This window comes from Aplysia californica, unplaced genomic scaffold, assembly GCF_000002075.1.
Source record: "Aplysia californica isolate F4 #8 unplaced genomic scaffold, AplCal3.0 scaffold00144, whole genome shotgun sequence".
In the NCBI taxonomy this organism is placed as follows: Eukaryota; Metazoa; Mollusca; class Gastropoda; order Aplysiida; family Aplysiidae; genus Aplysia; species Aplysia californica.
This window is the reverse complement of record NW_004797414.1, coordinates 1234623-1251838: the sequence shown is the minus strand read 5'-3', so window position 1 is coordinate 1251838 and position 17216 is coordinate 1234623. Positions and strand designations below refer to the sequence as shown.

At 39.2% G+C, this 17216-nt stretch overlaps 1 protein-coding gene across 1 annotated transcript; it reads right to left on the bottom strand.

The window, feature by feature from the left end:
* Nucleotides 1–2105: 2105 nt before the first annotated feature.
* Nucleotides 2106–17216, bottom strand: LOC101846346 (NADH dehydrogenase [ubiquinone] 1 alpha subcomplex subunit 9, mitochondrial). Its single transcript, XM_005097004.2, has 11 exons — nucleotides 17142–17216; nucleotides 14083–14274; nucleotides 13446–13543; nucleotides 9984–10075; nucleotides 7980–8136; nucleotides 7538–7646; nucleotides 6405–6478; nucleotides 5648–5724; nucleotides 4290–4388; nucleotides 3193–3259; nucleotides 2106–2961 (listed from the first exon to the last, which is right to left on the bottom strand). Exons 1-11 carry the CDS (start codon nucleotides 17182–17184, stop codon nucleotides 2752–2754), a joined length of 1218 nt encoding a protein of 405 aa, XP_005097061.1. The 5' UTR covers nucleotides 17185–17216; the 3' UTR covers nucleotides 2106–2751.

The following is a 17216-nucleotide window of genomic DNA, read 5'->3' as shown; positions in this document are numbered from 1 at the left end:
CACTATTTTCTACATCATCCCCACTATTTTCTACATCAATCACACTATTTTCTACATCATCCCCACTATTTTCTACATCATCCCCACTATTTTCTACATCAATCACACTATTTTCTACATCATCCCCACTATTTTCTACATCATCCCCACTATTTTCTACATCATCCCCACTATTTTCTACGTCATCCCCACCATTTTCTACATCATCCCCACTATTTTCTACATCTACCACACTATTTTCTACGTCATCCCCACCATTTTCTACATCATCCCCACCATTTTCTACATCTACCACATTATTTTCTACATCATCCCCACTATTTTCTACATCTACCACATTATTTTCTACATCATCCCCACTATTTTCTACATCTACCACATTATTTTCTACATCATCCCCACTACATCATCCTCACTTTTTTCTATAACTACATTTTTGCACTATTCTCTACCTCAACATCATTCTCACAATTACCTAGCTCAACCACCCTAGTTTCTACATTTTCTATACACTACTCAAAAAAATATTGTTTACATCATCTCCACTATTTTCTACATTTTTTATATACTATATCATCCCCACAATTTTCAGCATCATCCCCACTATTTTCTACATTTTCCATATATACAATATAATCCCTACTATTTTTTTTTTATTTTCTATATACTTTATCATCTCCATTATTTTCTACATCATCCCCACTATTTTCTACTTCATCCCCACCATATTTTACATTTTCTACATTTTCTATTCACTATATCATTCCCACTAGTTTGTATAGATCTACATGTATCATCCCCACTAACTTCTACATTACCCCCACTACATAATCCCCAATATTTTCTACACGATCCCAACTATTTTCTAGCTGAACCAGACTATTTTCCACATCATGTTCAATATTTTCTATCCACAATCTTTTACCTCAAACCCACTATTTTCTACATCATTCCCACTATTTTCTACCTGAGCCACACAAGTTTCTACATCATCCCAACTATTTTCTACATTTCCTCCACTATTTTCTACCTCGACCACAGTATTTTTTACATCACCACCACAAATTTGTACACAATCCCCACTATTTTCAACATCATCCCCACTATTTTCAACATCATGCCCAAATTTTTTTACATCCCCCTCACTGGGTAAAATGTCTCGGTCTCCACTACAAGTGTCATGAAAACAGACATAACTTGTTCCATTATTTACCCGTTTAAATACCAAGATTTTTAACAAAATAATTTCGACAGTTTTATTCAATTGGGCGGTTGCAGAGGGTCACCGACAGGTTTTTCCACTAGTGTCTTTGTTTCTCATCAGTCTTTCTCGGAAAAAGCCAGTTTCTTCACTTTCATTATTTTGACAAGCGCCTGATTTCACCACGCTGCCTCACACATTCTCTTTTCTTTGACCATCAGACTACCAGCGTCTCTGGTGTAGCAGTAAGGTACTTTTGTCACTGCATGTAGACTACCCAAGTTTGATTCCCCCGTGTCTAGAACTTTTACCGAGTACCTACATGTGTGCATCTTTCTGCAGGGACTTTGTTTCTCTCTCAGCCCAGGTCGACTCTGACAGGCAGGGTCAAAGCCCGCTAACTGTACGATCTAAACTGTGTTGATGTAGGCTAAAAACACCACCATTTTAAAAAATAAGTCGTCAGACTAGAAGCAGAAAGAAAGAAAAAATGATGTGTCATCAGAATATAGTTCCCACTTTGCAGTCACACAGCCAGCAGTACAAAATACCCCATCTGGTCACCCAGTACAAAATACCCCATCTGGTCACCCAGTACAAAATACCCCATCTGGTCACCCTGTACAAAATACCCCATCTGGTCACCCAGCCAGGAGAGTGACTACAACGGACTTCTCGGGCCTGGTGCAGGTGACCGGAACGGATAATTTTCACCGCCGCATTATTGCACCAAGTGACCGCAAAGTGTATTTTTAAAAAAAACACACACAGACAAGTACAAAGTAAAAAGTCTCTATCACCACAACAAGAGTCATGAAAAGATTTTATAGACTCTCAAGTCTCATGAGAATAAAACAACAGAATCGACTTAAAAGTAAGACAAAAATAGAATATGACGGCAAGCTTAAGAGTTCACTTCAAACTTTTTATTGTCCAGACTTTTTCACGTGAATCACAAATTGATACAGATATTTCCCCTTTGTACACAAAACAAGCACTGTGTCTGTACTAGGGTTTCCGTACAGTTCAAAACACCAGAAGCAAAACGATCGCTTCCTCATCAATTAAATACACCATGTTTACCAGTCACCAGTCACGCAGCGCAAGAGTTGACCTAGACCTTGCATCCACAACTAACCTTTTTTTCTTCTGAAAACCCATGAAGAAAGACAAACAGCTCAGAGCAGGCAATACAGGACCGGGACCCTTGCTCGAAGCAATAAATGAGAGATGTACAAGATCTTAGGCATCACATTAACAGTTTGCTGACAAAACAGTAGGGTCTGTATTCGATTCACTACTCTTCTTCAGTATGACAAATCTCCAAAGTAATTTGATGGAATAGCATCAAGTTAAATTGGGGTTTTATTTATCGATAAAAATAATAGGCCCACCAGCTAAAAAAACATTAATTTGTTTTTAAAACTACACTTTTCTCCCTTGACCCAAACAAGCATCATTAACGAACAAGTTTTTAAACTTTCACACAAACAACAGTCGCAGCTTTTTCATTCCCCCAGAACTCCGAGTACAACAATCTATCTATCTATCTAGCTAGTGGCAGCGGTGTGTTTAGAGATGTAGTGCTCCGCTGGCAGCGGCGGCTCAGGCTCGGCAAACTCGCCCAGCTTCTCAGCATAGTAAGCGTTGCGCCGCATCGGGAAGAGCAGGAAGCGAGCCATGGCGTCAAACTGTTTGAGGTCAACGCCCAGGTCCTCCAAGGTCGGGTTGCCAGGCGTCGTCCAGTCTGTGATGGCTTCCTGGAAAATGGAGAAATGGTATTAGTTAAACGCGCCCGTATCAACACTGAAAAATGGAGGCATATGTCATATTTACATCTTACCCCAATCACATTATTTTCTACATCATCCCAAATATTTTCTACATCATCCCAAATATTTTCTACATCATCCCAAATATTTTTTACATCACCCCCACTAATTTTTAGCTGCTCCCCCATTTTTTCTACATCCCCCCCTTGTGCCACATACCCTCTCCAGCTTGTCTGCGTTGTACCATGACTTGGTGGCGACTCTGTCCAACAGCATGGCTTTCACCCTGAGGAGAAAACACAAGAACAGAAACTCAAAATTTGAAGTGAAACTAGGAATATCCAATTATGAATTATATTTAACACTTTGCAGTCACACAGTCAGCAGTACAAAATACCCCGTCTGGTCACCCAGTCAGCAGTACAAAATACCCCGTCTGGCCACCCAGTCAGCAGTACAAAATACCCCGTCTGGTCACCCAGTCAGCAGTACAAAATACCCCGTCTGGCCACCCAGTCAGCAGTACAAAATACCCCGTCTGGTCACCCAGTCAGGAGTACAAAATACCCCGTCTGGCCACCCAGTCAGCAGTACAAAATACCCCGTCTGGTCACCCAGTCAGGAGTACAAAATACCCCGTCTGGTCACCCAGTCAGGAGAGTGACGGCAACGAACTTCTCGGGCCTGGCACAGAAATGCGTCAATTTACCAGAATGGTTCATTTTCAGTCGCACTATAGCGGCAAGTGACCACAAAGTGTTCGATAGAAGCTGAAATCTCCTCTACAAGTAGGAAACAATAGCATTGTTCACAAATTTCTTCCAACAAAAAGAAAGTACACACACATGCCATAGTCATACACCACAGCTGTACTTCATTCAACACCTCCACTAAACTTTTACCAACAGGTCGGCAGCTGTGATCACATGAAAACTTCCTTCATCTAAGCGCATTAGTTCATGGCAGAGCTGGGCAAAGAGTTGATTCCCGAACCGATTCCCACGATTAATACTACGGGAGTAAAGTTCCGACTCCTTTTTATGTAAACCAACGGTAACCAGTTACTTTTATCATTAAAATCTTTTTTTTTAAAGAATTTATTTTTTTTTAAATAGAAGTTGATGCTTCGTAGTATTCTGAAATTAAGATTATCCTAAATCCTGAAGATGTTCGGAGCCAACAAGGTAACCACTGTAAGAAATCACATAATTAGAAAGTAAGTAATTGGGTTCGGAGTCGATTCCTATGATTCCTAGCTTTCAATAATCGGGAACCTAGCTGCCCAGCACTAGTTCATGGCAGGGTAGCCGGCGTACCTGAGCATGAGGGTCCTGTCGGTTCTCTTCAAGGTGTCCTCTCTCCTCAACACCCGAATGATGTAGTCCACGATGTCTGCCAGGTAGTAGCGCTGTGGCCTGGGGGATCACAAACACGGGGGGGGGGGGGGGGGGGGGGGGGGATAGAAACCATTTACAATTTGTTTCCTTAATTCATTGAATGTGCAAGATTTTAGGGCAAACACAGGATTTTGCGACATTTTTAAAAAATCCCCCAACAATAACCGTTGCATATTTTGCTGTATAATTTCACACAAAGCAAGATAAACATGTTCATGAATAAAAAATGTTTACATATTTTCAGAAACTGTGAAACGTCTTCAAAGTGTTAAAATTTATAAATGTCTGTGTTTTTACGCTCCTATCGACAAAATTTAGATCATTTAGTTGAAAAACACAAAGTCCACATTTCTGTAACTATCTTCTTCCATTATTAGGTACATTGGGAAATTAAAATCAACACTATTCTACTTTCCATGTTTAAACACACTCTAACAAAAACTTCTCAGCAAAAGCTTCTAAACCATTTCAAAATGCAAGAAGATGCAAGCACTAAATGTAACTTTTGTTTGATAATTATGTTCTTACATTAACGAACCTTTCTGAACACCAATTACCGAGGAATCAGAAGTCGACCACTAATAAAACAATAGGTGAGGCATCATGGTGAAATCAGGCGCTCCTCAAAACAATTCTATCAACGCAGACAGCATTTTTTCGCCGGTTTGGTAATTTTTATCAAATGAGTTTTTTGCCTCAGCACCTTTTATTTCTATTCAAAAACACTTTTGTGTGGATTTTCTTTAAAAAAGTTGATTAAAGGAACAAAAAAATGAAAACTTTCATTTCCAATGGTCTCTCAAGCTATGGAAGTTACCAACCTTGGTGGCCATTATCTCGGTATTTTGCCTCTGAAACCAGGTGACCCCCAACTTCTTCAATCAGACATATCTCCACTTCTATTCAAGACAGATGGGTATTTTTTCACTGAATGTAAGACAAATTGAACAAACTTTACGACGATACCCGTAACACCAAATGCCCACAAAAATTGACCAGCGCCTCATTTCACCGCATCGCGCCACATATGATGTCTGCTGTTTCCAGTGGGAAAGCATGTTGTTTAATTTAGTAAGAGCTTTTTTTTAAAAGTAGTTTTTATGGCGCTCGCGACTGAATAAGGTCATATTAGCGCCAAAGTAAGAGCTTTACGGCACTTGCAACGCAAATAGGTCGTATTTGTGCCAAATCAAGTTCTCCAAAACACAAAAACAGCTGGAACTTTTGATTGTTTTCAAAGTACAGGCGCCCTCGGCCCGTCCACCTCCATGACTCACCCCACACACTCGATGTCTTTGCCTTCCATCCCAGAGTTCCTGATGGACTGAATAATTCCCTCAGCGACATCAGCAACCTGGATTTGTACACAGGGGAAAAAAAAGGAAAAATAAATAAGTAAATATACAACAGTTTTATAAAAAGAGTTTTTTTAAAACCACATAACACATACATGCACAAAAAAACAAAACAAAAAACACACACAATAAAAAACAACACACATACACACAGAAACAAAAAACTGAGGATGGGGGAGGGTTATTGAAGCCAAAAGTGTCAATTATCTAAACTTGTTCTTCTTCTCCATCGCTAGTTTTATCCATATATTTCTGGAAGAGATGGCAAACCACTAGTACAAAAGCCACATGTACAACACAAATCTCACAGACAGACAGACAACAGACAACACAAAAGCTCTCCAAAGGGAATATCTGTTCACCTCTCAACAAATGAGGCTCACCTAAAAATCTTATCCCAGATTCCCCATTTGTGTGCCTGCTATATTTGCAGTACATCACCCACACAACGCCCAACTAACCCTCGTAATTTTTGTAGTTCTACTTTTTCTTCTGAGTAGCGCTGCTTGACCTACATTTTCAAAAACAATTTTTATTTAACGTAGGCATATTTTACGATTTAGATCCATTAGGAGGTGGGTGTCGACTAATCAATTAATCCACCAAAACCAACTTAAAGCAATCCTCCCCACCCCCCCCCCCCCCATAAACAAACACACACAAAATGTCCCCCACTCACATAGACGGGCTGCTTGATGGTCTGTTCACCTTTCTTCCACAGAGGGATTCCTTGGGGGACCACACTCCATCTCGCTGGAAAGTGAAGAATTTTTGTTTAATTACCCAAATAATCATCATATTCTGCTGGCCTGTCTTAGATAGATCCACATTTCATCCGGGCCGCACAGAGAAAGACTCCGTCTCACGTCACTTTTCAAAATGGCAACTTTGTTTTAGTTTTAGTAGAGGTTTTACGGCGCTCGCAACTGCATACGGTCATATGAGCGCAAGAAGGTTAGAGGTGTTACAAGAGAGTAACAAACATAAAAAAGAAGAAGGGGAGATAAGGACGACAGATGTTTCATAGAAAATGGCAAGTGGCCCAGTCTTACGCCAAGCAGTCGATACGCTTTCAAAAAAATTACCGTTCCCACAAAAATGAGGTGCAAGTGCCAGTTTTCAGGAATTGAACAGTTGAGGAAGAATCATTTTTCATATTTCAATATTGTTTCGAAGTAAAACAGGATCTCGGCTCTTCTGTGTATGAAGCAGGATGTACAGCTGTATGAAGGTACGTGTTCTCTGCCATACACACGTCTGTTTCTACTTGTCACACACACACACACACACAAAAATCCCCTTATGTCGCTGAACCACTTCAATAATATATATATATCTGTCCAGGTAGATCTACAAATCTCACTCCTGTGTTAAATTTTGGGCGGACCTCTCCATTCACGGATTGCAGAAGAAAGTAACTCGATGTTATCGGCATACTTCACATTCACACAAGATTACAACGCTCATTCTAACGCAAACCATGAAGCCACAGTGCAGACAGAAAGAAATACAAGAACAGGGAGAGGCCCACTTAATAATAATAATAATAATAATAATAATAATAATAATCAAAATGATAATAAATAATAAATAGCATTTATACAGCGAATAACCCTGCTCTACAGCAAGCTCTATGTGCTTTACACTATATCATTCTTTACTTTACTTTTCCAATCCAACGGCAATATGAGTTCTAGCGCTTCGACCTGTCACTATATTATTACCCCAGTAGACCATAAAACAGTCCAAAACATTCTCAGCTTCCCGGGAAGCATACAAAGCAAGCAGCTGATTAAGCTCTCAAACACTCACAGCGGTAGTTGTAGTAGTTCAGGAACTGATCCTCCGAACCAAACATGTCCGCCGGCTTGAAGATGATGGCCTCGGGGAATTCCTCTCTGACGGCCAGTTCTCCTTCGTACTGGAACAGAAACCACAGCAGGGTTCATACTAAGCAGAATTTTTTTTTTTTTCGAGACAAATAACGCGTCATTTTGGAAGAAAATGTTTTTTTCAGCATGCAAAAATACATAACGGTACACGTCTAAAGAGTTGGCAGCCTGAATAAGCCTATGTGACCAGATATTTCGTCACTGCTTTATTCAGAATGCATAAAGTCGAGGCCTTCGAAACTTGGAGGAAATAATTTTATAATAGATCTAGTTAAAAATGTGTTTTTCCAAGACTTTTGCAAATTCCCCATTCAGGCAAAGCTTATATAGTTGTACGAATGAATATGAAGAGCCCTTCAGACCTTAGACTTCAGGTAGTCGGAAGAAGTCCAGATTTTCTGCGGGTCTGCCTTGGCGTTGAGATGAGACATGTGGATGAAACGTTCCACACCACACTCCTTTGCGATCCTGGCGAGCCGCCGCGCCCCCTTCACATGGACGTCGTTGTAGGTGAAGTTCCTGACAGAAAAGTAAATAAATAAATAAATAAATAAATAAATAATCATTAATTACAATTTATTAGTCGTCATGGAGAAATTTCAGTTACAATGCCAAACATACATACAAAAATACATATTTAAAAACACAAAAATGTACAAATTCTTGTAGGAATACCAAATCCTCAATATTACCCCAACACAGAAACAATTTAGAAAACATGCTACTACTGGTCACCGCTGTGCAGCGCTCCGGGGATTTTTTTTATTGAGTCTTGCTCAAGGACACACCCCAGCGACCACTCATCTAGACCCAGAGTCACCGACACTTGACTTGACATTTCCAGCGAGTCTGAAGTCAATGACCGATCTGCCACTGGACATACCCATCAGAAAGATGAAATAATGATCTATTTGGAGATTTTAACACTATTCTTGAAGAATGTTTGTGTACAGGTTTGTGTGCGTGTGTGTATGTGTGTGCAAATGTGTGTAAAATATGAAAATTTTTGACAGAAAGTATGTGAACCAAACAATAAAATTACATGACTTTTGAATTAGTACACAAGCTTTGAAGAAACGGCAAAGACTTTAGTTCAATTTTCCAAAATAAAACATCAAATATAAAAGTTCTTGAGCGGCAACTGCATCTAAATCCCATAAAACGTATACTTACTTATTAAAAAAGACATCCGTGTCGCTATTTCATAAATTATGTAGCAATGCCAATCGCCCGCTGCGCCTTGGGCCGGAAATCAGCCTCTGCGCGAAGGGTATTTTTTGGGCCGCTCGGAATCAGAAGTGACTCTCTTCTAAGTTTAGTCACGGGAAAACTCCTGGACGAAAATAAATGAAACTCGGCAACCAACCAGAGGAAAGGTTAAACTAACGACATGCCAGCGTACAATCTCGAACGATTACTAGAACCGGAGATATTGCCGTGTTTGTGCGAATTTCCTCTGCGGTTCGAAAACTAAGCGGAGCTGCGAGTTGATCGCCGACCACACAAGCGCCCCACATGTCTTCTTTATTGCTGTAAAATTTCAGATCTCTGCGTTTAGTAGATTTTCCGTACCAACTTAAAATTACCACCCACCCATTGATAAAACACTAGATCTAGAAACTAGATCGCGCTTTCCAAACGCGAGGTGCCGGCACGCAAGAGGCGCGTGATCGCTAGGCAGCATGTGATTGGCTGCCTATAACCAAATGGGTCACCGATGACTACATCGCTGGTTTTCCCGATAGTGCTTTACTGAGTTTTAGAAGGGGTGATCGTGTCGCGGTAAAAACGATGTCACGCAATTCAACAAATTTCACGCAAATATCAGTCTTCAAGATCCAAAGTAATGAAGACATCGAAAAAGTGATAGCAAAACTAGATTCTGCACTAAAAATCACATGGAGATGCCAAGTTTCATTCATATGCTCCAATTCATTACTGACTTATGAACAGTTTTTCCTCAAAATACACCAAGACATGTCCCACATTTTGGCGATTTTTTCCTATATGAAGGTCCTCCAACATTTTGCAAACAAAAATCCCAATAACTTTTTTATTTATCAATGGATTTTAAAAATTTAAAAACCATAGTTCTTAGAATTTACTTTATTTTCATTTAAGTCCATTTTAAAGCAATTTGGATGAAAATTTAATTTTTCATTGACATTGCTAAATTACATTCCAACATTCTCATTGACAGAAAAAAACAACAACCCATGAGGAAAACCAAGTATAATCAATTTCCTCATCTGGGATGACAGCAAAAAACACAAATACCAAGAAGATGAAATGTTTTCTACTATGAGGTGGGGCAAGCATGTACCGGTACCGTCCACCAAGACTGACCACTGAAGCGACAGACTTACTTTGTCTCAAACTCTCTGCCAATAAGGTTGATGACAACATTCGAGTACTGAACAGTCTTGCGGATCGAATCTTCATCTTTCAAATGAAAAGGCTGTGAAAGAAAAAAATTTTCAAAAGAGAATAAAGTTGGGGAAAATTGAAGGAATTCACCTACACACTGAAACTATCAAGTCTTTACTACAGACGGGAAACTATAAATAACAAAAGAAATCAACGAGTTACATTTAAAGTAACCTCACTGTAAAAGGGTCCACACAAGCAACGTTGGACTGACAACAGAACCAAAACAACATGACACCCTACAGAGCACAAGGCGGAAAACACAGCAGAGGGCAAAATGGCACTTTCTGTATTCTGAACAACTTTCCGCAGAAATGGGACAACTGTGTGTGTGTATCTTTAGTTGATATTGTAGAGTGAAGTTTCGAGAAGCTGGGACAGCAACATTTTTGTGAGTTTTTACTTTTTGTGAAAGTTGTGGTTTTGTGAAGTTCCTGGACCCATGGAATGACGACAGACAATGTTTACTTGACAACAGAACACATGGAGAGAAGGGTAAGTCTAATTTATTTTTTTCATAATTTTTAATGGTAATTTTGCTAACAATTTGTTCTAGAATGATAATAGTATGATTTGGCATTAAAAACATGAAATTAATCACGATTTTCTAAAAAATATTTTTAAAAATCCTAATTGCCTGCATTGTCGGCATGTGTATGTCGTTTTTCCACGTAATTCTAAATTCCAAGGTTTTAGCCTATATAGTTACTCCAAGGTTTTAGCCTATATAGTTACTCCAAGGTTTTAGCCTATATAGTTACTCCAAGGTTTTAGCCTATATAGTTACTCCAAGGTTTTAGCCTATATAGTTACTCCAAGGTTTTAGCCTATATAGTTACTCCAAGGTTTTAGCCTATATAGTTACTCCAAGGTTTTAGCCTATATAGTTACTCCAAGGTTTTAGCCTATATAGTTACTCCAAGGTTTTAGCCTATATAGTTACTCCAAGGTTTTAGCCTATATAGTTACTCCAAGGTTTTAGCCTATATAGTTACTCCAAGGTTTTAGCCTATATAGTTACTCCAAGGTTTTAGCCTATATAGTTACTCCAAGGTTTTAGCCTATATAGTTACTCCAAGGTTTTAGCCTATATAGTTACTCCAAGGTTTTAGCCTATTTTTTGTTTTAGTTGCCACTAAACATGTTTTGACAATGTTTCATAACTGCGATCATTTGTATTTTAAAAAGGAAGAAAAATAGATTTTAAAAAGATTTACGGCTATTCATTCACGATCATTTGGGTGTTTGTCGCTCGTATTCTACCGGGTGAACAAACTGGAATCTGCGATCACGGCACAACGATCTCGCAGTAATTGTCCCAAACGAAGTTTTTAACAGTTCTAGGCCATAGTTTCATCGTTGCTATTCATTTTCTAACATTTATTGTTAAATTAAATTTGAAAACCCGCATTTTTCACGTCTGTCGTGCATCGGTCGAACTTTGCGCAGGTCGAACAAACCAGACCCGTGAACAACAAAATGAGGCTAAATCTAAGTCTTAAATGCGATTTTCAACCCAAATATCACGAAATGTAAGTCATTATCCATGCTAGTTTCATTTTCTGCGTAAATAAATCTTTAAATTGCTCCATGATGTGAGATAATCGCCTAAATCTAATTTTTTCGTAAGCACAACACGAAATCGCCGCGAAGGCAAGAAAATGGCGGCCGCGTAATCTGAAAGGGGAAGGAGGGGGGACGGCATTTCAAAGATCGTTGTGTCGCGATGTTCAGAATAGAATTAGATAGGCATCGATCTACTTGGATTAGCTTCCAATGAATTGTAGTTAGTTTTTTTAATATTTTAAATTTAATTTAATGAACAAGAAGAGAAGACAGTCAAAATCAATTGTGGAAACATGCAATATAGACATAGAATGGAAATAAGAGGAACGAGGGGGGGGGGGGGGGGGCATGTAACGAAAAAATAATAATATTGTGAAGAGAAACTTCAAAATAAAGAAAGCGAACGATGCATTCCAAAAATTTGAGAATTAAGGGGGGAGGGGGCACTCAAATACAGACAGGATTCATAAGACAATGATTATTTATTTGACAATGAAGAGATTCCAGAAGATATGATGATTTAAAGTCAGTCTTTATAGACATGTGTGTCTCCAGACCTCTTTGATTTACCTTCACAATCCTTGGAACTGTGGTCAAGTCTTCTGAATGGCTATGCCATGAATATAAGTTGTCAGTTACCAAAGATAGTGAACAAAGAGTAGTCTAGACACAACAGAAAGATGTTTCTTTAGGAGACTGCTGTTTCATGAGGAAAAGAAATCAAATAAGGTTGTGCAGAATGCGAGAAAGAAGGCCTACAAGGGACTCACTAATAAATACAATAAGAAAGAGACAAATGTAGGTGTGATACATTCAAGTGACATTTTAAAAAAGCCTAGAACATCTACTACTTACTGAAAAAATAGAGGCCAAAAGAGGCAAGGGTGGACATATTCTGCCATTGTTAGTAAACGGCTAAAATTGTTAGTTCTGATTGAAATTTAACAAATCAGATCCATAATATTTATTACAAATAATTGCTGTTTTTCCCAACTAAGTTCTTTATTTCTCAAGGTGTGTTATTTGATTCTTTCCTGTAGGTTAAGGTTAAAATACTCAAGGAGGATGACTTCAGTGTGAGATTTATGGAAAAGAGCAGCCCCAGCGACGTCTTTTCCAAGAGCAACGATGTTGATCTAATCACAAATAAGGGATCACCAGACTTCTTCACCTGGACAAATACAAAAGGACTAACAAGAGGCATTAGATCTCAGGCCATTATTTTCATTTTTCCATTTTTTTCTCATGTCCACTCATTAATTGGTGTAATAAATATATTTGTGTAAACCGTGCATTGGTCGGCTTCATTTAATTGTCTCCCCTTTTCATAAATTCTTGAATTTTGTGCTTGTTTTTGCTTATATATGCTCTGAGTATATCAGGATTGGTCCTGCTTTCAGTTTGGAAGACATTATTGCAGAGATAAGCAATTGAAATCACTTTTAAGTGAGTAAATTGAACTTATGTTAATTAAACGTTTACACCGGGGTACCTGTGATTACGCGCCCTTTATAACATAACGAGACAGCTGTTGCCCATGACACAAACATTTCTGAAATCTACAGGGTTTGAGCTAAATTTTGATACCATATTCAATACTGTGCATTCATTTTGAAATATTGACAAAATAGGCCATTTGAAGTAGATGCCAGCATTGCCTGTGTGTTTTCCGCCACAAGTTACCACTGTGCCTTTCGTTTTAGTAACAGTTTTACGGAACATGCAACTCAATAAGGTCATATAGGTGCCGAAGATTAGAGGTGTTACAAGAGAGTAACAGACAAACTTGACAAACTTGACAAACTTGACAAACTCGACAAACTTGACAAACTTACAAAGAAAAGAACCTGTCCCAGATCCCCGGTCATACGCAGTCTCTCAATGTCATAGGCATCACAGCGGTACGGGACAATGACTTGTGACCCGATCTTGCCTGTCAGAAAAATATAGCGGAAGGACTTCCGTAACAAGCGGCCACCCCATCAAAACACAATGAAGAAGAGACCCAACACAACCAAAACCCTACCCCCACCCCCAACCCAAACCCTAGCCCTCTATTCTACTCTGTCTCATCGTGGTGGCTCATTACGGAAGTCCTCCCAATAAAACATCAACTTGAGAGTTGTCCAGCTAAAGAATCACAAACACAAAAATAGCTTCTATCCTGTTGTTAGAAGACAAAAATGACTCCCCCCACCTCAGCAACAGCATGTATTTATGAAGCCTCTGATTCTACACAAGACAGATTATGTTCTCATGTGATCAATTCTGTTATATTTAGTCCCAAACCAGCATTAAGTCTGTTTCATATTTGCATCAAACTAAATTCTTGTTTTCCCAATTGCAATAATAAAAATCTGAAAGAAAAAAATACTTTAAACTTTTTATAGAAAATAATATCTGCTTCTTTTTTCTCTACCGTACTTCGCTATCAAAGCAATGAGTCAGAGAAACATCAAAGAGAACAAATACCTAGTCTGTTGCAAACATATCGGCCCAGGAAACCGCTAGCACCAAACACTGTGGCGACAATCCCGCTGAAAGAACTCCTGCCCCCCGTGCCTCGCTTCAGGGCAGACAACTGGCTCGGGACTGTGTTCGAGGCATCCCTGTGCTGAACAATAACACATCCGGCAACCCTCGGCAGTTGACTCCAAGACTGGCCTGAAAGGAAAAAGTATGCACACATAGTATGAGCAGTGGTAGGCTACGTATGGCTACATGATGTACAATTGTACAATGTCCAATACTGCTTCTCTTCTTTAATTTCAGAATCGTTCAAAACCTTCATCTAAATTACTAGAACTGCAAATTGTCTACAAAATAAGCCCAGCCTATTATCTAAAGTAGTCGAGGAGGGTACCTTTAGAGATAGTAGTTTTACTCCAACCTCACACAACTATGATGACTGACAGACTTTTGACTCTTTTGTGTCTGTATGACTATGACTAATGACTGTGAACTGTTGGGACAATCTGGGTTTTAGCCCTCAACGATTACTATACTGTACTACCCTACTACCCAGCCCTTACCCTAAACCATATAGAGTTACTACTATTGATATTTTATTACTCTTGGCTCTTGGGGCCAAAACACGATAGACCTATTGACGAACTGTCCTCTATTCAGTAGGCTACAGTGATTCAGCAGATCATGTGCAGCCTAACGGTCCTAACCCTACCATGTCCATATATTATGGCGGTCACACCCTTTGTTTCCACTTTACCTATTCGAAGTGACTATTTCTCCCAACGCTCGGGAAAATAAAGTTGAACTCTATTTCTCCCAACGATTTCTGATCTCGAGATTTTTTGGTTATTTGCGAGATTTAGACGTCATCCTTTCATTCTGCCATTCTGCGAGGACTGGGAATAAGCATTTTTTGCATCGAATTCAATTTTTAGAGCTAGAAATTTTTTAATGTCTGAATATTCAGATCTCTACTTCAGTTGTGGTTGGGGCAACGTTCCCGGACTATACTTCATTTGAAAATACCTCTAAAGGTACAACGAGAAAACAAGACTGCTCGACCTTGGCAGTAACCTATTTTGCATTTAGTCACCAAGCAAAAATTATGAAAAAAAAAAAGGCCGGCACTATTTCTCCGAACGTTCGGGAAAATAAAGCTGGGCACTATTTCTCCGAACACTCTGAAATCACACCCTTTCCCGCATATTTCGGATAATAAAAATAAAATATAGATCTATAATTATATTATAGGCCTACCAAAGATTGTTCGTATACAATATGGTTCAATCGGTCCAAAAAATGTCCGTATTTATATAAAGAAATGCTACAGTTCCAAACAGTTTTTCGCTACAGATATGACGTGTGGCCTATGAAGGGTGCTGCTCTTAAACTTAATGTGTTGCGTTCACTCGTGAGCTGTCTAGATCTAGATCTATGGAGGGTTATTGATAACGACACATAGAGCTAGCATCTGCGTTTGTCGAGGCCGCGACCAATCAATCGTAGCTCGATTTTTTGGTCCCCGAAAAAGTCACAAAAAAAGAAAAGAAAATGAAACTCTTTACTTTTGAAAGAAAGTTCACTTAGCTTCACTTCGTCTCTTTCTCACTTGTTGTCACCACGTTGATTTGTTGAATACGTTACAGTTACATACGATTTGTATTGCTGTTCCTCTTTTATTTTTTGTATTTTTTTTTTCTTGTTATTGTTCTGATGTGTTGTTTTTCTATTAATTTTTTTTTGTTGGGGAAAAGGGGGGGGGTTGTATAGTGTAACGTCATTTAATTTGATGTTCCTACAAAAGGTATTGTGTAACGTCATTTAATTTGATGTTCCTACCTTCATTAGATTCTAAATATATATACCTGTATAGATTTAAATGTGCTATGTTAGAGCGTTCCACCAAAACCAAGTACATGTACTGACACTGGCAGGCCCCCTGTGTGTGCTTCCATAATTTCCATGCAATATCCTGTACTTTTTTTTAACAAATTACGCACATTTAGGGTTAAAACGGTCAATCTTCTTCGGACAGGTGGACACACGCCCTTATTTGTTAATTGTTGTGGTTGTTTCTGGGCTGTTCTAGTTTTGATTTCATTCTGTTGTGAAACCTTTCTTTTTCACGTTTTTACACTCATCTAAAAATCTCTAGACTAGATCTAGCTCTTGAAAATTGAAATAGATCTAAACCCAAAAATTTGCTCCGTTTTTTTTTTAAATGGACGATAACCGTCCACTCAATAGAAAAGAGGGTCAGATTTCTCCGTCTCTCGGGTGCCTCAGGCAGTACCCGCCTCGCTAAACCAGTGGGCACACGGCCGGAGGAGAAGCTGAGAACAGATACCACCTTTGATTTGCTCCTTCCCAGACCTCGCAGAATGACGGAATGAAAGTTGGCGCCGAACTCTCGCAAATAGGCAAACAATCACGACCAGAGCGGAAGCCGGAAACCGTTCGGAGAAATAAAGATCGGCACTATTTCTCCGAACGTTCGGAGAAATAGTCACTTCGAAAAAAAAGTTAAAAATTCTCCACCCCGTTCACACCTTACTCACACACACACACACACAGGCCACTCCATTCACTTATTATCAGCAAATCTTGAGAACGGAAACCGTTTGGAGAAATAAAGTTCAATTTTATTTTCCCGAACGTTCTGAGAAAGAGCCGGCCTCATCTATTTCAGGCAGGTCGGTGTCCGTCTTCGTTGTTGTATTGCCAAAACGCTAAACTGAAATAAAGGGGACATGAAGGGCAAAAAAGCATGGAGAGTACAGAGGCAGAGGAACTGAGACAGACTGTCAAAACTGAGTGAAACCAGTGTCGCTAGAGAGAGGGCTAATAATATAAACTGCTAAAAAAAAGTAGCTACTAAAGTAAACTGAATGAAGCTAAAGTTTGACTTTGTCTTTGTAGCAAGCCAAACGTTCAGTCGCTGATTCCACGAATGCAATCATATTACACACATTAATTCTCTATCAACCAAATGTATCTGGAAATAGCAAGATATATCAATAAGCAAAAAGGGAGAAAAACAAAACAATTAAACAAATTCATACGTCCGAAAGAGCCTCCAGCGGCCTTGGCCAGTACGACCGACATCTTGTTTTGCAAGGTTACAACTTTGTGGCCAG

Coding starts and splice junctions, on each gene's coding strand:
- LOC101846346 (XM_005097004.2), bottom strand. CDS start 17,184: ATGTCGGTCGTACTGGCCAAGGCCGCTGGAGGCTCTTTCGGAC. Junction 10,076..13,445: donor TGGGACAGGTTCTTTTCTTT/GTAAGTTTGTCA, acceptor TTTCTTTCACAG/CCTTTTCATTTGAAAGATGA. Junction 8,137..9,983: donor GGCAGAGAGTTTGAGACAAA/GTAAGTCTGTCG, acceptor CTTTTCTGTCAG/GAACTTCACCTACAACGACG.